The following is an 18657-nucleotide window of genomic DNA, read 5'->3' as shown; positions in this document are numbered from 1 at the left end:
ATTTTATCAGTTTCAAGACGTAGACTTGTGAACTTTAAATATCTGAAAGATACTGTTCTAGAAGCAAAAGCTGTCAGATTTATGAGTCACAGAAGTATGTGCTCCAGAGAGCAAGATAATAAGAAGTCCCATGTGGTGCTTGTTGAAATCAGCATCTTTAACTATGGACATGTGTTCAAGCTTCTATTGTGTGACTGTGGTGTAAAGCAGCCATAGAAACTGAATACTACAGAAAACTACCTATAGTTGGTGTGCTGTTGCACATTTGTAATCTGAGCCTTTGAGAGACAGAGGCAGAAAGACCATTAATTATGGGGTCTACCTGGGCTACAGTGAAAACCGTCTGAAAAAAAAAAACAAACCAAAGGATAAAAGTACTTATGTTAAATTATTTGACAAATAAAAATAAATTGTTTTGCTTTTTTTATTCTCCTGTTTAAGTAATCACGTGGCTAAACAAAGAACTAAATGAAAACCAGCTGGTAAGAAAGCAGGACACACTGGGAAGCTCTGCCACTCCACCTGCACTCTCTAGTAGCAACACCATCAGAAGTGGGATTTCTCCCAGCCTGAATGTGGTAAGACCTAGGGTGAGCTGTTAGTGATACCGCTGAGTCCAGCAGTTATTTAGCAGGAGCTGGTATATCCTGCCATTGGAGTGTGGATTAAATATACCTGTTCTTCACGAAGAGCCTACATTTCAAGGGCATTCTTCATGCCTTTGTGTGATGTGAAGGTTGGATGTGTGTATACATATATGTGTGCACGTGCAAAGGGCACCTAAGACTTCCCTATAGAAATCATTATTAAATATACTGAAACTTATAAAATATGCATGAATACACAGAGAGACAGATTGTTTAGAACACTTGAATCAGAAAATTCAAGATTTAGACTCAAGTTCGGGATTACTATGAAGAAAAGCCTACACTGATTCAGTCAGCAAACAAAGTGTGTGTGGGGGGGTGATTTATTAACATAGATTTGTTGGATCTAGAGTCTGAGCATCATGAGATAGACATTTCTAGCTTTGTCTTCATAGGGAATGGGAGTGAGAAGAAAGGCAGCTCTTTAGCTCAAGGAGAGGCCCTGGTAATATAAGATGGCAAGGCTGAGAATGCAAAGCACTTGCTTATTACAGCTAAAGACCTAGGCTCTCCTCTTGAACATAACAATTACACAGAATATCATCATTAGACATGGTCTCTTGATGAGTCGGCACAAAAACAAGAGCACTCTTCAATAATAGCTGAACACAGACAAATGTTTGCTAAGCTAAAGAAAGGGCCAGACAGCCTTCTGTCTTGGTTGATATTTGCAGCTATTGTTTCTCTAAGAGTTCTTTCCTTAATATATTCCTACCTTATTCGGTAAGACATAATTAGGGACTCAGTAATTTCTGCTTCCTAGCTGCTTGGAGTCAATTCATGGTAAAGTCCCACTATCTTTAGTCCTTTCCTCAAATTCTCTGACATGCCTAAGTTCAGTCAGTAAGTCTCTCTTAACATACCATTCCTCATGGTTCCTCAGAGTTTGCGGCCTCATCAATATGGAGCAGGAATCCCAACTCTACACCAGAGGCATGTTGCTCATTATGAGGGATTACCACTGATTCCTAAATGATTTAGATGCTTAACAGAAATTTTAATCTAATCTGATCAATGATACTATACTATGTAAAGCCTGGAAAAGTTTGTTGCTAAGTAGAAGGGGGTACAAAAAAAATGGCTGGTGCTAAATTATAAACTTAGAGACAGTTGAATCTTTAATGAATGCTGTTAAATCATTGTGGAAAGGGTGTTTATATTGTGTAGCCACTGGTGATGCAGCCACTTCAAGTGGCCTCTTGTAAGAACCTTTATTATGATGTTGATTAATCATGGTGCCACGATATTAACATTAGTGCAAAGCATTCTTTCAACTTGTCTTTTTAAAGACACTAGTTCTGTTTTTACTCAGTCTAACAAAATTATTTTATCTCTGGACTGTCAATGACTCCTCATTCTTCCTCGCACCTTCTCTGTCAGTAAGGCTAGATAGGTCAGCCAAGGTGCTGTGGTAGTCTTTGTTTTAGCCCACTCAAAGGCAAGTGCAGTAGTTTCTTTGATCCACCCTTGCATAGCTGGTCTGGAAGGCCCTTTAGGTGGACCAAAGAGATCCCAGCCTCTGGTTATGAAAGAGCAGCATTTGCTAGAGAAAATTGGCCTCTGAGATATTACTATTAACTAATAATTATTAGTAGTAGACCCTAGTGCCTGTTAAGCCAGCAAATACTTCAGATTATAATTTAGAAAATTTTGTCTTCATTTTTATATTTTGGTTTTTAGGTTGATAGTAGACTAAACTATCCGAGCTGTGGAATTGGCTATCCTGTTTCCTCTGCGTTCACGTTCCAGAATGCTTTTCCTCATGCAGTATCTGCTAAAAACACTAGCCATCCAATCTCTGGACCAAAGGTAACCCAATGAACTGTTTTTGAAAAGCTACAGAAATGTGTTGGCATATAAGTATTTTTACCTTTTAAGAGTTTGTTTGCCTGGTCCGCTGCTGCGTGTTGGATAATGTAGATGAATACTGAGCATCTGGTATGTGCTTAAAGGAAATTCATGCCCCCAATGCAGAGTCACCGTAGCTTCTAAAGCATAATCTTGCTTATTTCTACTCACTTCTCCATTTTTATTCATTGCTTTACTAGGTCTACAAGCTAAAGAGATATCATACTATTGGCATATTTGGTTTTCTTCCTCTCTTGTCAGAATTTATATCTGGAGGGCAGGCTTATCACCAGGAAATTCTAAAATACAGTTTTAGAATTTGGCAACACTGTCTCAAATGTTAAGTGAGAAGCAATGCTCTCAACCTTGACTTATTAGCAAAGATTTTTTGGATTCAGTTTATTTCTTGATCATCATTATTACAACTACTATTTTGGTGTCTAGTTACATGCTCTTAAATATATGGGCAAAATAGGCAGTCTCTGTCATTTGTTTTGTTGTTGCTTTTACATGGGTCTTACTATGTTGTCCTGAGTAGCCATCTTCTTGCTTCTTCTCCTTGGAAGCTAGAGTTACAGGGACATGACACTTTGCAGGCTTCTAAGTCTGTCTTTTTTAAATTACATTTTATTCTCTGCCTGTTTGTGTGTCTGTTGCTTTCCCTCTGTATGTGTATGCTTGTATGTTTGTGTGTATGTATGTGTGTGTGTGCTGGTGAAGGATTCAGAGGACAACTTGGGGAAATCAATTCTCTCCACCCACTATTTAGGTTCCAGTGATTGAACTCAGGTTCCCAGCTTGGCCAGGGGCTCATTTTTAAACTATTCCATTTGGGGTGTTTAAGCCTACCTTCCTTCCACTAACCCTTTAGCCCTAGATAAGAGCGAGAAGGTTAGTGGGAAGAGGGAGCTCAGACCCCTTTCTCCCAGCTGTTTACGTTTGATGGGTTATTTTGGAGTTATACCAATCTCCATCAACAAATCCAGTAAGCAGTTTCCTCCAAGCCACTGCATTGAAACGTTTCTCTCCATCTGTGTCCTCCAAGTCACATCGTCCGTCTCTGATTTCTTCAAACTGCTACCCCTTCTTTTCCTGGACTCTTGTATTTATATCCTTCAAAGTCCTAGACCACACCCCTCTGTGCTGCATGAGGCAGGTCTTTACCAGCTGGCAAAGACCATGTCCACCCCCTACCCAGTTATCGGCTATGGACAAACTAACCCAAACTAAAATCCCACACTTGGGATTAACACAAAAACATAACAGAGTTTATTTCTGGTTCTTCGATTCTCCTGCTCTTTGATCACTTGCCCCTGGGGATATGGCCTTGCCAGACCACAGAGGAAGGGGAACCAGGCAGTCCTAATGAGACTTGATAAACTAGGGTCAGATGGCAGGGAAGGAGGACTCCCCCTTTCAGTGGATTAGGGGAAGGGATATTGGGGAACAGGGAGGTAGGGGACTGGGAGAAGTTGTGGGAGACGTCTTTAATCAGGATAGATAATGAATAAATTGGAAAAAAATAATAGTAAATTAAAAAATAAATAAACATTGAGCTAACATAACTGAATTTTAAAAGAAACCAAAGCTTCCGTTACACACAGGTCCCTTTATCCAATGAGCTATCTCGCTGCTTACCTCTCCTTATGTTTTTGCTTCTCAAAACCTCTTGTTTTATGAACTCCTTATTTTCTTTTTTAAAGATTTTTATTTTTATTCATGTCTGTATGTCTGTGTGTGTGCCAGTGCCTGGGGAGGCCAGAAGAGGGTATTCCATCACTAGAGCCGGAGTTACAGGTGGTTGCGACTGGCATGGGTGCTGGGAAACACATTCTGGACTTCTGCAGCATCATCAAGTGCAGCTAACTGCTAATCCATTTTATCATGCACCCTCAACAGTAAAAGCAAAAAAGCTTAGAAGTTGAATATTTAAATAAAGGAGTCTGTCTTCCTCTGTGAGCTGTATCCTTATCCTATCCTAAATGACTATGTTGTTTACAGCTTAGTGGGTTAAGAAAATAGGCTCTGCATGGGCACGGCAACAATCCTGCCATGTAATTCATAGGTTGAAGCAGAAAGCTGGAAGTCAGCTTGGGCTGGGCATGCAGTGCACATCATTGGTCAGGAAGCTACTGTGAATGAGATTGCTTTTATGCTTTCATTTTCAAGTTTACTGTAAATAGAAAAGCTAATTTTTATATTATTTTATAGTCTGCTACTTTACCAAATTTTTGATCATTTTAGAGAACTCTTCAGACCTTTGTTAATGTTTATACCTTTCTGATACAAACCTTAGAGTACATTATTACTTTCACTAAGCTATTGTATTTACATGCTGATATTTTTATCTTAAATTATCCTGTATATTTTTATTACTTTTGGTTATTTTGAAGCTTAAATTCAAACACCTTACTTAGAATCTTTAAATAAACACAGCTGTCCTTGAAAGCCTGTTAAAAGACATGGTTTTCAGAATCTGCAACGTAAAAGCATTTATTGTGGTACTTGGGGTTTGTGCTCGTTTTGCGACAGAACCTTGCTGCTGTGTAGTCCCGGCACATACGGGATATGGGCATGTGCTGCCAGACCAACCAAGCCTTGCGTAGTTTCAGCCCTGTCGTTGACACAGTGCACCAGTGCTCACGTCAAAGTAATCGTAGAGGGAGGTGCTTGTTACTTGTATCATGGGAGCTTTTTTTGGTGAGGAAAAGTCTGGTTCCTTTTAAGTTTCAAAAGAATGTGCTTGTGCTGTAAAATATAGACAAAACCTTTATTTTTATTATTTGGATTTATCAAAAAGCAAACCCTACCCACTGAGCTCAGCATGAAACTGCCTCAGTTCTGAGTTCATGAACTGCATTCTCCCCACAGGTTCAGTTTAACTTGCAGCTTACAAAACCAAGCACAGCACTAGATGCGCAGCCAGGAGCAGCTATTGGCAGGCCTTGCTCAACTGATAAGGAAAAGTAAGTACTCAATGCACAGAATTTATTATTTTTATTTTAAGTGAATGAGTGTTTTTCCTGTGTGTATATTGTATGCAACCCGTGTCTGGTTCCCACAGAGGTCAGAAGAGGATGTCGCATCTGCTAGAACTGGAGTTGCAGATGGTTTTGAGCTGCCATGTGAGCGCTAGGAACACAACCCAGGCGGGCGTGCTCAAGAACAGCATGTGTTCCTAATGCTGCATCTCTGTAGCCCCTTGAAAGTTCATTTAAAAGTGTCTGGAAGCCATGAGGCCTACTATTTATCCCTGACTTCTTTGTTAGACAGGGGCTCACTGTGTAGACCAGGATGGCTTCAAATTCAGAGAAATCGCTTGGCTCTACCTCAGGTGCAGGGATTAAAGGTGTATGCCACCAATTTAAGATGAAAGTTTAGAGGCTTTTTGTTGTTTTTGTTTTTTTTTAGTTGTGAAAAAGTGATTTATGTATGGTTTTAAGTTGTAGGATCCCCGTTGGTATAGTAAAAGATTTTTTTCTAAGTAATGACAACTCTTGTAACTATTTGGACATCCAGGCATGGTGGTACACAGCTTAATTCCACCGCTCAAGTAGCAGAGGAAGGCAGATCTCTGTGAATGCAAAAGCCAGGGCTACATAGTGAGGACCTGTCTCACAAAGAAAGCTACAGAGATCGTTCAGTGGTGTTTTTCCAGAGGACCTGGGTTTGATTCCCACACCCATATGGCTGCTTACAACTCTTTGTAACTCCTCTTCTGGCCTTTAAGGGCACTGCATACATGTGTAGACATATATGCAGGCAAAACACTGATATGTACTAAAATAAGTAAATATACATGCACAAAAATTTTCAGTGATATTCCTAAACCAGCTGTGCATTTTTCTGTCATGTGTCACTTACATGATGTTTTTTTGTTGTAATGATATATATTTTTTGACTCCAGTGCACTCAAAATAATATTCTCTATATATGCTGGTTTCTCCTGTATTTTCTTATTCCCACCCCAATGTGTGTTTGCCATGATATAAAATCTTATAGTGCTCATAGAATATGTTTATCTTATAAATAAAAGTTCTTACTACATCTTAAAGTTTACTCCTTTTCTGGAAGAAAAAAATCTTATGTATAGATTTTTTATTTGCTTAAAATCCCAGCTCTCGGGAGGCAGAGAGTCTGTGAGTTTGAGGCCATCCTGGACTTCAAAGTGAGTCCAGGACAGCCAGGGCTCTGTTATACAGAGAATCCCTGTTTTGAAAAACAAAAACCAAAACAAGAAAAAGAAGCCAGTGAAGAGTACATAGGTCAAGTGTCCTTTATTCAAAACATTTGAGACCAGCAGTAAGCACTTTAGACTTTTGAAGCTTCAGAATGTTGGAATATTTGCACATACATATCTTAGAATAGGACCAAAGCCTAAGGTAAAGGATTGGTATTTCTCCAACATCCATCAAGGGAGACCAGCAGATGTGGGGTTGTCAATTTGGGGCATTGTGATGTGGGTGGTCAAAAATTTTTGTATGATGGTATTTTATAGCACTTTGAACTTGTCATCTAGGGACATTCAATACACTTATAGAAAATGAACAATAAAGTAAAATTTAAGACAAAAATGCTTCTTTTTTTAAAGTGGCCAAAATTTAGGACTAGAATCCAAATACTTGAAGAAAAGAGAAGACAGCATTCCTTTACGTGGACTCAGCCAGAATCTATTTAGTAATTCAGGTGAGGAGATGTTGGCACCACGTGTGGGACAATTTGTTTTCATGAAATGTGTCTAAAGCTGAAATAATGACAGGTTGTGTGTTTCGTTTCTTTTGCAGACCATCAAAAAGATGGCATGTTGGGAGCATTACAGACATCTTCTAAGCCCACAGTTGTCCCCTCTTCATCTTCAGCATATTTCCCTGGGCAGTTACCAAATAGTTAATCCAACCTTTTATTTCTTACTGATAGTTTAGAAATTTAAGTGGTTTAACAGTCCATTAACAACAAAACCAAGTTTTTCTTGTTCCTGTTAGATTTTTAGATCTTTTATAATACTGCTGCCATTTACAAACTTAGGGAATTGATAGATTCTGAGTAAATGGCATTTTTTTATTCTGTGAACAGAATGTTTCAACAAATATCACTGAATTTTATCAGATTCTTATCAGTTGGTCTGAATAAGGGACTCCCTAAAGAAAAATACACCCTGCAAGGGATAGTAGTAAGCTGAAGAAAGCTTATGGGGCATACTATCACTTTTATTAGTAAAACCGTTCTTAATTTGCCACCTGAACATTGGAGAAAGAGCTTCCACTGTGATCATTGGTCTTTACATTGATGTCATATATATATATATATATATATATATATATATATATGTATGTTTTGTTTTTTAAACAGGTTCTATTTCGTAGTTCAGGCTGTCCTGGAACTTGCTATATATGTAGACCAGGTTGGCCTCAAACTGAGGTCCATCTGCCTCTGTTATGCAGTATATTCTGATTTATTGTTTTTCTTCCTAACTCCTCCCAGATGGTCTCCACTTCCCTGCCCACCCAATTTCATGTTCTTTCTTCCTCAAAAAAGAAAAAACAAAAAAATCAAAACCAGTAAGACAAAAAAATACCAAACCAAAACCAATGGAGTCCATATTGTGCTAACCAACTACTCCTGGGCATGGGCGTTTGGAGTTTGGTTGATATACCCAGTGACACTCTTAAGCACTTTAAATGAGTGAAATTAAGTATTCATAGTAAATTATTTTCTCTAAGACATTTTTTTTATCTATGAAATAATTTTTATTTAAGAATAATGTGGACAGTGTATTTACATGTCTGAAGTGCTTTAGTTATATGGGTGAACATAGAGGATTTTGACTCTTCCATACAAAATCTTCAGTGTAATATAGCATCATTAATACTCATTACTTTTTTTTTTTTTTTTTTTTTTACCAGAATTTGCACTCTGTTAATAAAGCAGGAAAGTGAACTATTGGAAGTTACAACTTTATTACTAAAACCTTCCAAGAACTATTCTTTGGAATTTAGTTTAAAAAAACAAAAAACCCAAAAACTTTAGCGTGGGGGGCTGGAGAGAGATGGCTTATTGTTTAAATTGTTAAACTGCTTTCACAGAGGACCCAAGTTCAATACCCCAAACATGTTAGGTGGCTTAAAATAACCTGGAACTCTGGCTCCTGGAGACCCACTGTTGTCAGCAGATACCACATTCAAGTGCAAATACATGTGTGGACACACACACAAAACACAATTGAAAAAAACCCCAACCTATAATCTTAGTGGCAATTTCCCACTAAAGGAAATTAAAATCCTCAGAAGATCCCAAAATCTTATTTGTAAAAATGCTAACAATCATGTGATAGTTTTAAAAAGTTTCAAGGGGCTGAAGGGGTGGCTCGGTGGTTGGTTAGCACTGGCTCCTCTTTGATAGGACGGGGTTCTATTCCCAGAACCCACATGGCAACTCAGAATTGTTTATCACTCAGATCCAAGAGACCTCTTCTGTTCTTTGAGTGCATCAGGCATGCATGTGGTGTCTAGATATGCATGCAAAACATTCATACACATTAATTTTTCAAAAGCCAGGCACAGTAGTAGCACATGCCTGTAATCCCAGCTTGATTTACAAAGTGAATCCAGGACAGCCAAGACCACACAGAAAAACCCTGTCCTAAAAAAACAAAACAAAACAAAACAAATTTTTTTTTTCAAGTACTTTATGACATGTCAAGTTTACTAGGGCCATACACAGTAAGACAGGGAGGGACCTTTAATCTCACTTTGAGGATGCTGGCAACTGGCAATACCTTCAAGGGGTGTAATCGAAGTTCACTGATGGCACTTATTCTGTAAAGAAGTCTTTCAGCAATGCTGGACTACTGTAAATACTTGTAATATACGTAGGGATGTGGCCGGCTTTGGAAGGGATACGACATACTTAGCTTTTTAAAAGAGAGACTCTATCCCTAACTATTTAAAAACACACATTCCCAAGAAAGGACAGCTCTTTCCACAGCAGGCTGTTAGTGAGCTGTGCTAGGTGTCCATGCACACAGACAGTACAGATTCTCTGCTCTACCTCTTCAACTTTTGTTTGAAATTATTTCGTGGTGTTTAACTGTACATGTGTTAATAATCAAAATGTTGCTTTAATGCTACTGTGACCTTTGTTAATAAAGTACCAAAACCTGGGAGTTTTATGTGCCAGAAGCATGTTTAGAAAATAAAAGACTAAAGACTGTCCTGCAATGTCTGTGCTTCGGTAATCAACTTGCAAATTCTGCATTTTTATCTATCTTCAGTTTTTTTTTTTTTTTTTTGGGGGGGGGGTGAAGTGGGCAAACAAATGGATTGCAGAGTAGTGAAGATTTGTTACTGTAAAAATGTTTATGGTAACAAAGCCCAAACAGGCCTTACAGGGACTCACAGATCAAGACTTTTTTAAAAAGAAAAAAATCATTAAAATATTTAATTTTATTAACAGAATATTTACATTTTGAGACCTTATTTAATCATAGTGAATGCTCCAAGTTTAAAAAGCATTAGGCAGTAACCACACACAAGATGAAAACAGTGTAAACTATACAATACTTTATGTACAATTTTTACAAAGTAACACTTTTTTTAAATAATATAACTGGACACAAAAATATACACTTTAGAGAAATTCACATCAGTAATTGTATAAAGCTCTCTTCTAGGGTCCTGAAAATTTAGGACAAACATTAGCTCTGTAAATAAAGTGTTACTGTGACAGTCCTGAAAGGCCACTATATATATTTATCTACATACAGATATCACATTGACATTTTCAAGGCTACCAGCTTTACTATATAATTTTTAGATTATGTATTCAAGTGTTGAGGTCCTTATGATTATGCAAACATCAAAAGAATAGTGGTATAAGGAGCAGAACAAATTTAAACAAGCTGAGCCAGAGCATAGATGTACAGGCCCTGACCCCCCTTCAAATTCTAAGTGGCTGATATTTTCATACTTCAAAATAGTAGTGAATGTTCTAAATGAAATTATGGTAAAACAAGCTTGAAACATGATTCTGATTTTCTACAATTTTCACAAGTTTGTCTTTTAAATGCAAACAATTCTTTACCATTTCTTTATTCTAGTGCATCTGCATTAAGGCTTTGAATTATTTGACCCAAGATTTTACAATATTAAGTTCTGACTCAGGCTTTTACAACGATCAAGCAAACAGGTCCATAAACACCCTGCCTACCATCTCACTGAGTCAGCATGAGCAGGTAAAGGCTCAACAGCTAAGGAAATGGCAGCAGAGATGCGCTGACAGTGGAGTTACATATACATAGCTTTAATTAAAGATGTGTAATAAAACAGTTTAGTGGCAAGAGAGTGGTGCTAATAAAGAAAAGGTTTCTTTTAGAAAGAAAGAAATTGTAACATCTTTGGAAAAAACTGTCTGTTTCTTTCTTTAGTTCCCACGGAGTTCATGCAGATATTTCTTAAGACAGTCTTAAAGTACATTGTAGATGGAAATGGAATGTACATCCAGAACTACAGGTGAAAACTAAGACCTGGGTGCTGATAGAAAAGTCTTCCTGATTTCGTTCATTACACATTCGTGTCCTGGAGTAAAGGTTCTTTGGCCTCTCCTGGCGCTTGTGTACTGTGAGGATGGCTGTGACCACCACAGTGCTTTCTCCAACTGCTGGACCTTAAACTTAAATTAGTGTGTTCTGGAATAAACAAGGCAACGAGCAGAGCCAGCAGTACCGAACAGGCTCCAAACAGGAAGGGGGGGCCAGGGATGATGGAATTCTGAGGAAGAAACAATAGTTAGAATTTTTGCACAGATACTGGCCCCTAATAATTGCTCAGCATTTTCTTAAGCCAATGACTCCATTAAAGCAATAGCTAGAAAATACTTCAGGAGAAAAGTTATCCTTATACTTATTGCAAAATCCTGCCCACAAAATCTGGCAAAGGAACAACCATGTATCGATTTTAGCCCAGAGTCTGAACAGGTGTTCTGTGCACTTCCAGAAGACAGAAGCCTTGCAGTCAAGCAAAGCTACACATATTAACACACCATTTTGTTGTTTCAAAAATATTGCTAATCCCAAACATAAAGCAGATCAGGTTCTTACTTTAACCCCAGAACACATTCATTCTGAGCAAAATCTGACAACTGTTTTTGTTGTATATAGCAGATATTACTTGGCTGGGGGAACTCTTGCTTAATCAAGGAAATTGAAGAGCTTGTTTGTATTGGCTCAATAGTCATGTGGTTTGGCATAGGTAATTTCAGTTGGGAAATAAAGGAAGCAAGTCAACAAATGTATGCACAACCACTTCACTCCATCTAGAGATGATGACTACTATGACACAGCAGTCATAAGAAGTCAGAAGAAAAGTAATAGTCTGGAATGGAGAAATGGCTGACATACCATCAAGTACAAATTTAAGCGATTTTTCGCTCAGCCAATTTTGCAAGGGGGTTTGTTTATTTTTCAAAAACCTCTTTAATCCAGCCAAATAAATATATCAATTTACCATGTGAATGAAGAAATACCTGTTCAAAGTGATGCTGTGGGCTTGTGTTTGTCCCCAGGTCTGTTCCTGTGATTGGCAGTTCTTTAAGTTCCACATGGAATATGTAGAAAATGAACCCATAAAGGGCTGGTCCTAGACCATTGCATAATCCTCGGATTCCTGTTATCATTCCTTGAACAACACCTATACGTAAAATAAATGTTTTGCACATTATCCTTTTCCTACTCTTAAACTGCAAATGTGAAATCAATCTAAATGGATATTTTTAACATTACTAGCAACTTACTCTAATGGTATTAAATGCTACTGAGAAGCCATCAGTAGTTACTGCCCTCTGGCAATGCAAGCCCAGACATAACAGGATGAACTCCCTCCGGGTAGCAAAAACACTTGGCCTTTGGCTATAAACAAGTCAGGAACTAATAAGTACATTAAAAATCATCCCACACAGTTTGCAACTTGGTCAAATATATATTACTGCGTTTGATTTTCAATTTCTCTAGGATCACCTTTCTAAATGAAAATGCACTTTGTTTTTACCACAGGCTTTTCCTTCCTCATTTTACTAAGTAACACTGTACTTCCTCATTTTACTAAGTAACAACCCCCTTTTGTCTTACAGCCAAATCAAGGACCCTCTTCATCTGTTAAAATGCTGACAACTAAGTGTTCTTACCACAAAACTCTTCTGTGTTTACTCGTGTCTTACATCTCTAGATAACTTAAAACTACGGGATTTTTAAAGGCTAATAACGAAGCCTAAGGTACCTATCACAATAGCAAAATGGCAGTTAAACCTAATAGTAAATCAGGACACAAGGTTTGTGTGTTGAATGCTCAGTCCCTTTTGGTAGTGCTACTTGGGGAGGCCCTAGAAGCAGAATGCTGGGGGGTTAGTCCTTGGAGGAATGTTTTGTCCCTGGCTTCTTCCACTCTGTTCCCTGTTGACCATTCCGTAGCGGCTTCTACATGACCCTGCTGACACAATCCTCTCTCGGGGGCCACAAGCAAGGACAAGCAACCATAGACTCTCTAAAAACAATGGGCCAGATAAATCCTTTAAGCTATTTCTGTTGGGTATTTTGCCACAATGATGCAAAAGCCACTATCGCAGCCAAACACTCAGTATTTAAAAAGACAAGTGACTAATCCACTGGAAATTAGTATCTTAAAACCAGTTTACCACAGGCAGCAAACAGAGAACAAAGCTTTAAAGATACACTTGGCTTCAGTACTTTTGCAAGAGAAAACTACAGATACAAGACTCTGGTGTTTGCAGTCACTAACAGGAGTTCCTATTAACTCACCCTGTTGATCAGCGTCAGCAGTTCGTGAAACAAGGGCACTAACAGCTGGAAAGGTAATGCTAGACATGGCTGCAACTGCCCCAGCAGCCCACATCATCCTGTAATCAAAGCAGCAAAACAAAATTTAATAGTGCTTCTCCATTTTTCCTGTCAAATCAAACCAAGTCCTGACTGTCCAATGGCTGTGGTACAGAAAAGGGAAGGGTGCTTTCTCTTCCTCTAAGTGTCTCTGGGCAAGTCATTAAAGATATAGCTTGTGTACTCTGGAAGCAGTCTAACTACTTGTTCACAAAAACAGTGTGGTACTTTGTTGTAAAATTGAGGTTGTCAAGTTCCAAACCATAATGTATGTGGAATATCCTTGTGTGGGTAGTTGAGAAGTTATGTCGAGTATACATAAAATAAACATCAAGTGTATTTAAACACTGAAGCCAACAGTCTTCCAGTGTCCCCATGGACTTGTAATTCAGTTTAAAGATCACTGGTTGATAATATCAGAAATATAAAGGGTAAAGAAGATGGATGTTCCTGGCTTCTTGTTTGAAAAACACACTATACATTTGTGGACACTTCTACAAAGGCTTGACTGGAAAACATATCACCCACTAACACACTTTCTTAGCGTTTACTAACACCCAAATCCAAAGAGGAGGTGGGCAGACCAACACCAACCCTCCTCCTGCAGGACTCCAGCCTGTAAGTGTGTGCACTGGGCTCATTCCTCACTTTTTTGGAGGGTGGGGTTGTTTATTTTCCTTAACCAGAAAAACAAAATAATAGAATTAAATTGTCAGGGCTTTGTTGCCACAGAATCCTATGCTGTTTCCTAGTAACAAAGTGATTAAATTAAATGTTCCTTAGAGATACAATACCTTAATCTCATGGGGGCCTTAAGCCACTCTAGAATATATACATGGAAAACTGTACTATGCATGCACGCAAGAAGTATATTAAGGTCAATAACTTGGTTGAAAAGAACGAAAAAGGCAGGGCTTGGCATAATTGCAGTTCCAGTACTTGTAAGGCCAAGGCAGCCTTAGCTAAGGGGCAAGAAAGGGAGGTTGGAGAGATGGCTTGAGGTTAAGAGCACTGTCTGTTCTTCCAAAGGACTGGGGTTCAATTCCCAGCACCCACAGGGCAGCTCACAACTGTCTGTAACGCCAATTCCAAGGGACCTTCATACTAATGTACATAAAATTAAATAAAAAAAGGGGAACATATCTCAAAATAAAAAAAGCTAGCATCAAGACATTTGTAATGGGGTGTGGCTATGGTAGGTAGGCTGCCCATGCCCCACTAGATGGCCCCACTAGATGGCCCCACTTCCATGCCACGTGCACATGGACAGCATTGATTAGATTTTGGGTTAAATTCATACTAGAAACGAGTCTATGAGGTTGGGAGAGATGTACTGGACAGTCAGAAGGGGATCAGGAGGCAGGGAGTAGAAGGTTGATCTGAACAAGATATACCATACAGGGAAATAACTTTTCAAAGAATATTAAAACATTAAGAAAACAAGCATTACAACATTTATACCTACCAGGGTTCTGAACCAAAGCCATACCATGCCAGCTGCAATATTTGAAATCCCAGACCCAATAAGATTGTGTTCTTATTTCCAATTGACCTCATGAGTAAACTCAAGACTATGGTCTGAAAGAGAAACAATTATCACAAACGGTTTTTCTTTTTCAAAAAATGTGAATTATTTATTTTCAGAAATTGGCAAGCACCTTTATCCTACTGAACCATCTTGCTAGCCCCTATCACAGATTTTAACAGAGGATAACAAAGGTTACTTTGCTCAAATGAAGCACCTTTTACATGGTGTGGTTTTTCAGTAGTAACTGCTAACTAGCTCAGAGTTCAGTTCCAAGCTAACAACAGGCAGAATGAGCGCTAGAGTGCTCCAGTCACACTTTCTATCCCCTTAGCACACATGCATGAGGACCACAAAAATGTGGCTCCTGATGCCTGAGGGAAGCTTCAAGGTCAGGTGAGCCCTAGTGGTGGTTTGGATGAGAATGGGCCCAATCCACTCATCTGTTTTCAATACTTTCTCTCCAGTTGGTGGAACTCTTTGGAAAGTATCAGGTCTGTCTCTTGCATGTGGACCAGACACAAGCTCTCAGGTACTGCTCCAGCATCATGCCTGTCTACCAGCTCAGGTTTCCCACGTAACAGTCATCAACTCTAGCCCTCTGGAACTGTACAGCCCAGATTAAACTCTTCCATAAACTGCCTCGTTTTATCTCAGCAATACAAACTTAACTAAGATATATCTCAATGTTATCCTATGACCCAATGACTACCCACAACTTTCATCTCAACCCGTTGTTTGAAACCATGAGGATTCTATGAACTATGAAGTATAACTTTGGGAATTTATGTTTAAGAGCATAGATTTTTTTTAAAGGATTTATTTATTTATTCATCATGTATAGGGCTCTGCCTGCATGTACACCTGCACCAGGTCACGTAAGTTGTGAGCCACATGGTTGTGAGCCACCATGTGGCTGCTAGGAATTGAACTCAGGACCTCTGAGCCATCTCTCCAGCCCAAGAGCATAGATTTTGAAGAAACAGGCTGGACCATAATCTTTGAGTGGAGATAACAGCCCCAATTTCAGCATTCAATACTGGACGATATAAAGCACTTATATGAAGTGCTTAGAGCTATGCCTGGCATATAGCAAGCATTTAATAAATGGTTTTATGAGTAGATGGACATTCCTCTATTTCAAATTTAAATGAAATTCAGCATAGATTGGGACAGCAAAAATAACTTCTAACTAAAGCTGATCATATGACACAAAATAGCTAATAAGTCTGTAGGAGTGATACCAAAATCACTCTCATCATTACTTCCTAACACATTAAATAATTATAAAGTGAAAGTTGAACTCCCCCACCCCCACCCCAGAGCACGCTGAAAAATTTAATCATTTGACATTCTATGGGGTTCGGTCACAAATATGCTAGTAAAAAGCAAAGTTGCTTTTATGTCTAGGTATGTGGTAACTCACGTCTGTAACCTGAAACTGAGCCAGGAGAAGAACTGTTGTATGGTTGAGGCCAGCCTAGGCTATAATTGAGCTCTAGGCTAGTGCGAGTTAGATAAAAGAGTCCTTATCTCAAAAAATGGTTCCTAGAAGCTTCTCAGATGAGAACCCAGTACCACCAGAGTAGGCTCTGAAAAGGACCTGAGGACTCAGCTTTGTTCTCCAAGACTCTGGTAAAAGTGAAGCGCATACAGGCCTAAGGCCCCAGGCCTGCCCACCTGTGGGACTGGACTCTGGTAGTCAAGCCACAAAATTCCCTGATGTATCTGTTAGGATACATTTAACTTACTAAAAACACATCTGGATAAAGCCAGTATTTCTCAATCTAACAAGTATGTGAAAATTTCAACTTTTATTTCCTCTAATAAGATATTTTTGTATGTTACTTTCTTTTAAGGCAATGAACAGCACATTTTCTATTGCTTGTGAGTGGACAATATTACAGGCAACGTACATATTAAAAGCATCAGAATGTAAAAATTTCTGCTTTATTTATAGACCATATCAGAAACACTTTAGTCACTCAAAGAAAACTTTGGAGTATACTCAAAACTCTATGTTAGGTCTCAGGCAGTTCCTATGTACAGATATTAGACTTTGCTCAATTCAAGATGGACTATAGAAGAATTTCTGGCTGTTAGACGAAAGCCAGCATTCCTTAGGAACTTGTAAAATGTGTTCTATCTGCCAAAAGGAGTCACTTCCCTTGCCTCTGGCAGAAGGGACATATGTTTCACCACTGACATGAACATGTGGTTGCGTATCACAGCCCATGCTGGCCTCCAGGCTCCCTCAGCACCTATTCACAAGTATTCTCTTAAGTCTCAAAGTCCACTCTAGGTTCCTGACCCCTGCTGTCTTCCCTCCCCTACCTACTCATCTTCCTTATATCCTCTATTTCCTCTCTTGCTATTCCCACTTCCCTACCGTGTCCAGTCTGTTTCTTTTCCTCTCCGCTCTGGACTCTTTCAGATGCCTTTGGGTGTTCTTTCTTTTATCTACAATAAAGACCTTCCCCTAATGGAACAGCCATTTCATAGTTTTGTTTTTTGTTTATTTTTTTTACTGTGGCTCCTGGCATCCCTTGTGGCATGCAATTTCTGGGAAGGATAGGGGCAAAGCTTAATGATTTTGAAAAGTGTACTCAAGACTATTTCCAAACACAGCACTTGCACCTCAAAAGTCCCGCGCTTCCTCTTAAGGCTCTAGAACCTCTGAGAACCAGAGGTTCTCAGCCTTCCTAATGATGCGATCCTGTAATACAAGTCCTCATGTTCTAGTGACCCTAGCCATAAAATTTTCATTGCTACTTCATAACTGTAATTTTGTTGTTATGAATTGTAAATATCTGATTTGCAGGATATCTGATATGTGATCCCTGTAGGGTCGGCCCGCAGGTTCTAGAGGCTCACAGGGCAGGATATGGGCTCTCAGCACTGCTGCACCCCAGAGGAAAAGCACTGCTAGAAGATTCACCTTGATGAAATCCCCACAGCCTCAGGTAAGTACACAACTGAAGGGTGGGCTGTGGGCAGAGGCATGCATGCACTCTTCAGAAATGTCAGGCTAAGGAAGCTAACACTTCGCAAACTCAGATCACAACTATCACCAAAACTTGCTTCTAAAACAGCACCTCAGAGCCCTTCATTCAACACAGCTGGCTACTAATTGTTGATTTACTGAATTCATGACCTTTTTTCATTTAAAAAGCCAGGAGGGACCATCAATCCTAATTCAGGAAAGGGTTCAGTAAGAGACTATGGGTTCATACTCCCACCCCCACCCCTGGCAACAAAACCTCTCCTAGTGCATTGGCTAGCCTGTTTATAGACTTGCAAGTGGGAGCTAAAGTTAATTGTGTTTTCTTAAGACCAGAAGAAGTCAATCAAGTCAGAAACAGAATCCAGAAACACTGATCCCCTCTGTTCCTAGGATCACATCCTGTGTACACTTACTGAGTCAGACTCATTGCTGAGAACCACACCCAAAGACAAAAGACCCTCTGCATCAACAATCACTGTTTACCCAGGGGGCTTCCAGGAACCCTTGCAATTCACTCACCAGCCCTCTTTCCCTATCCACAGCAGCAGTACCGAGCAGGCCTCTGTTTTCTTACTCACTCTCACCCTTGGAACATTATTCCCATTATTCAAACACTTCAAAATCTCTTCCTCTAGCTACTTTTACAGCTTATTCTGCATCTCTGACCAAAGGGCCATCTTGTATATCAAGGACCCCCACCCCCAAGTTCCCCTTACTAATAAAACAAAACCTTTCCCCAAGTCCAAGT

General features: G+C 39.2%; 2 protein-coding genes across 4 annotated transcripts in view; one reads left to right on the top strand and one right to left on the bottom strand.

Moving 5' to 3' along the window:
• Positions 1-10254, top strand: part of Sass6 (SAS-6 centriolar assembly protein) — a 30440-nt gene extending 20186 nt beyond the window's left edge. Inside the window, exons 13-17 of the mRNA XM_021642710.2 lie at positions 442-578; positions 2328-2456; positions 5367-5461; positions 7087-7181; positions 7280-10254. Coding sequence (XP_021498385.1) covers positions 442-578; positions 2328-2456; positions 5367-5461; positions 7087-7181; positions 7280-7386 — 563 coding nt within the window. The 3' untranslated portion in view covers positions 7387-10254. The remainder of the gene's footprint in view (positions 1-441; positions 579-2327; positions 2457-5366; positions 5462-7086; positions 7182-7279) is intronic.
• The window catches only part of Mfsd14a (major facilitator superfamily domain containing 14A), a 32042-nt gene continuing 23285 nt past the window's right edge, over positions 9901-18657 (bottom strand). For 2 of the 3 annotated variants that reach the window (XM_021642700.2, XM_060392831.1), the window contains exons 9-12: positions 14846-14958; positions 13303-13400; positions 12015-12178; positions 9901-11260 (exon numbers count right to left, since the gene is read on the bottom strand). In XM_021642700.2, the coding sequence (XP_021498375.1) occupies positions 11054-11260; positions 12015-12178; positions 13303-13400; positions 14846-14958 (582 nt within the window). In that variant the 3' untranslated portion in view covers positions 9901-11053. The remainder of the gene's footprint in view (positions 11261-12014; positions 12179-13302; positions 13401-14845; positions 14959-18657) is intronic. The other variant, XM_060392832.1, reaches the window with a different exon arrangement.

This window comes from Meriones unguiculatus, chromosome 10 (genome assembly GCF_030254825.1).
Source record: "Meriones unguiculatus strain TT.TT164.6M chromosome 10, Bangor_MerUng_6.1, whole genome shotgun sequence".
NCBI lineage: Eukaryota > Metazoa > Chordata > Mammalia > Rodentia > Muridae > Meriones > Meriones unguiculatus.
This window is presented reverse-complemented; position numbering and strand designations above follow the sequence as displayed.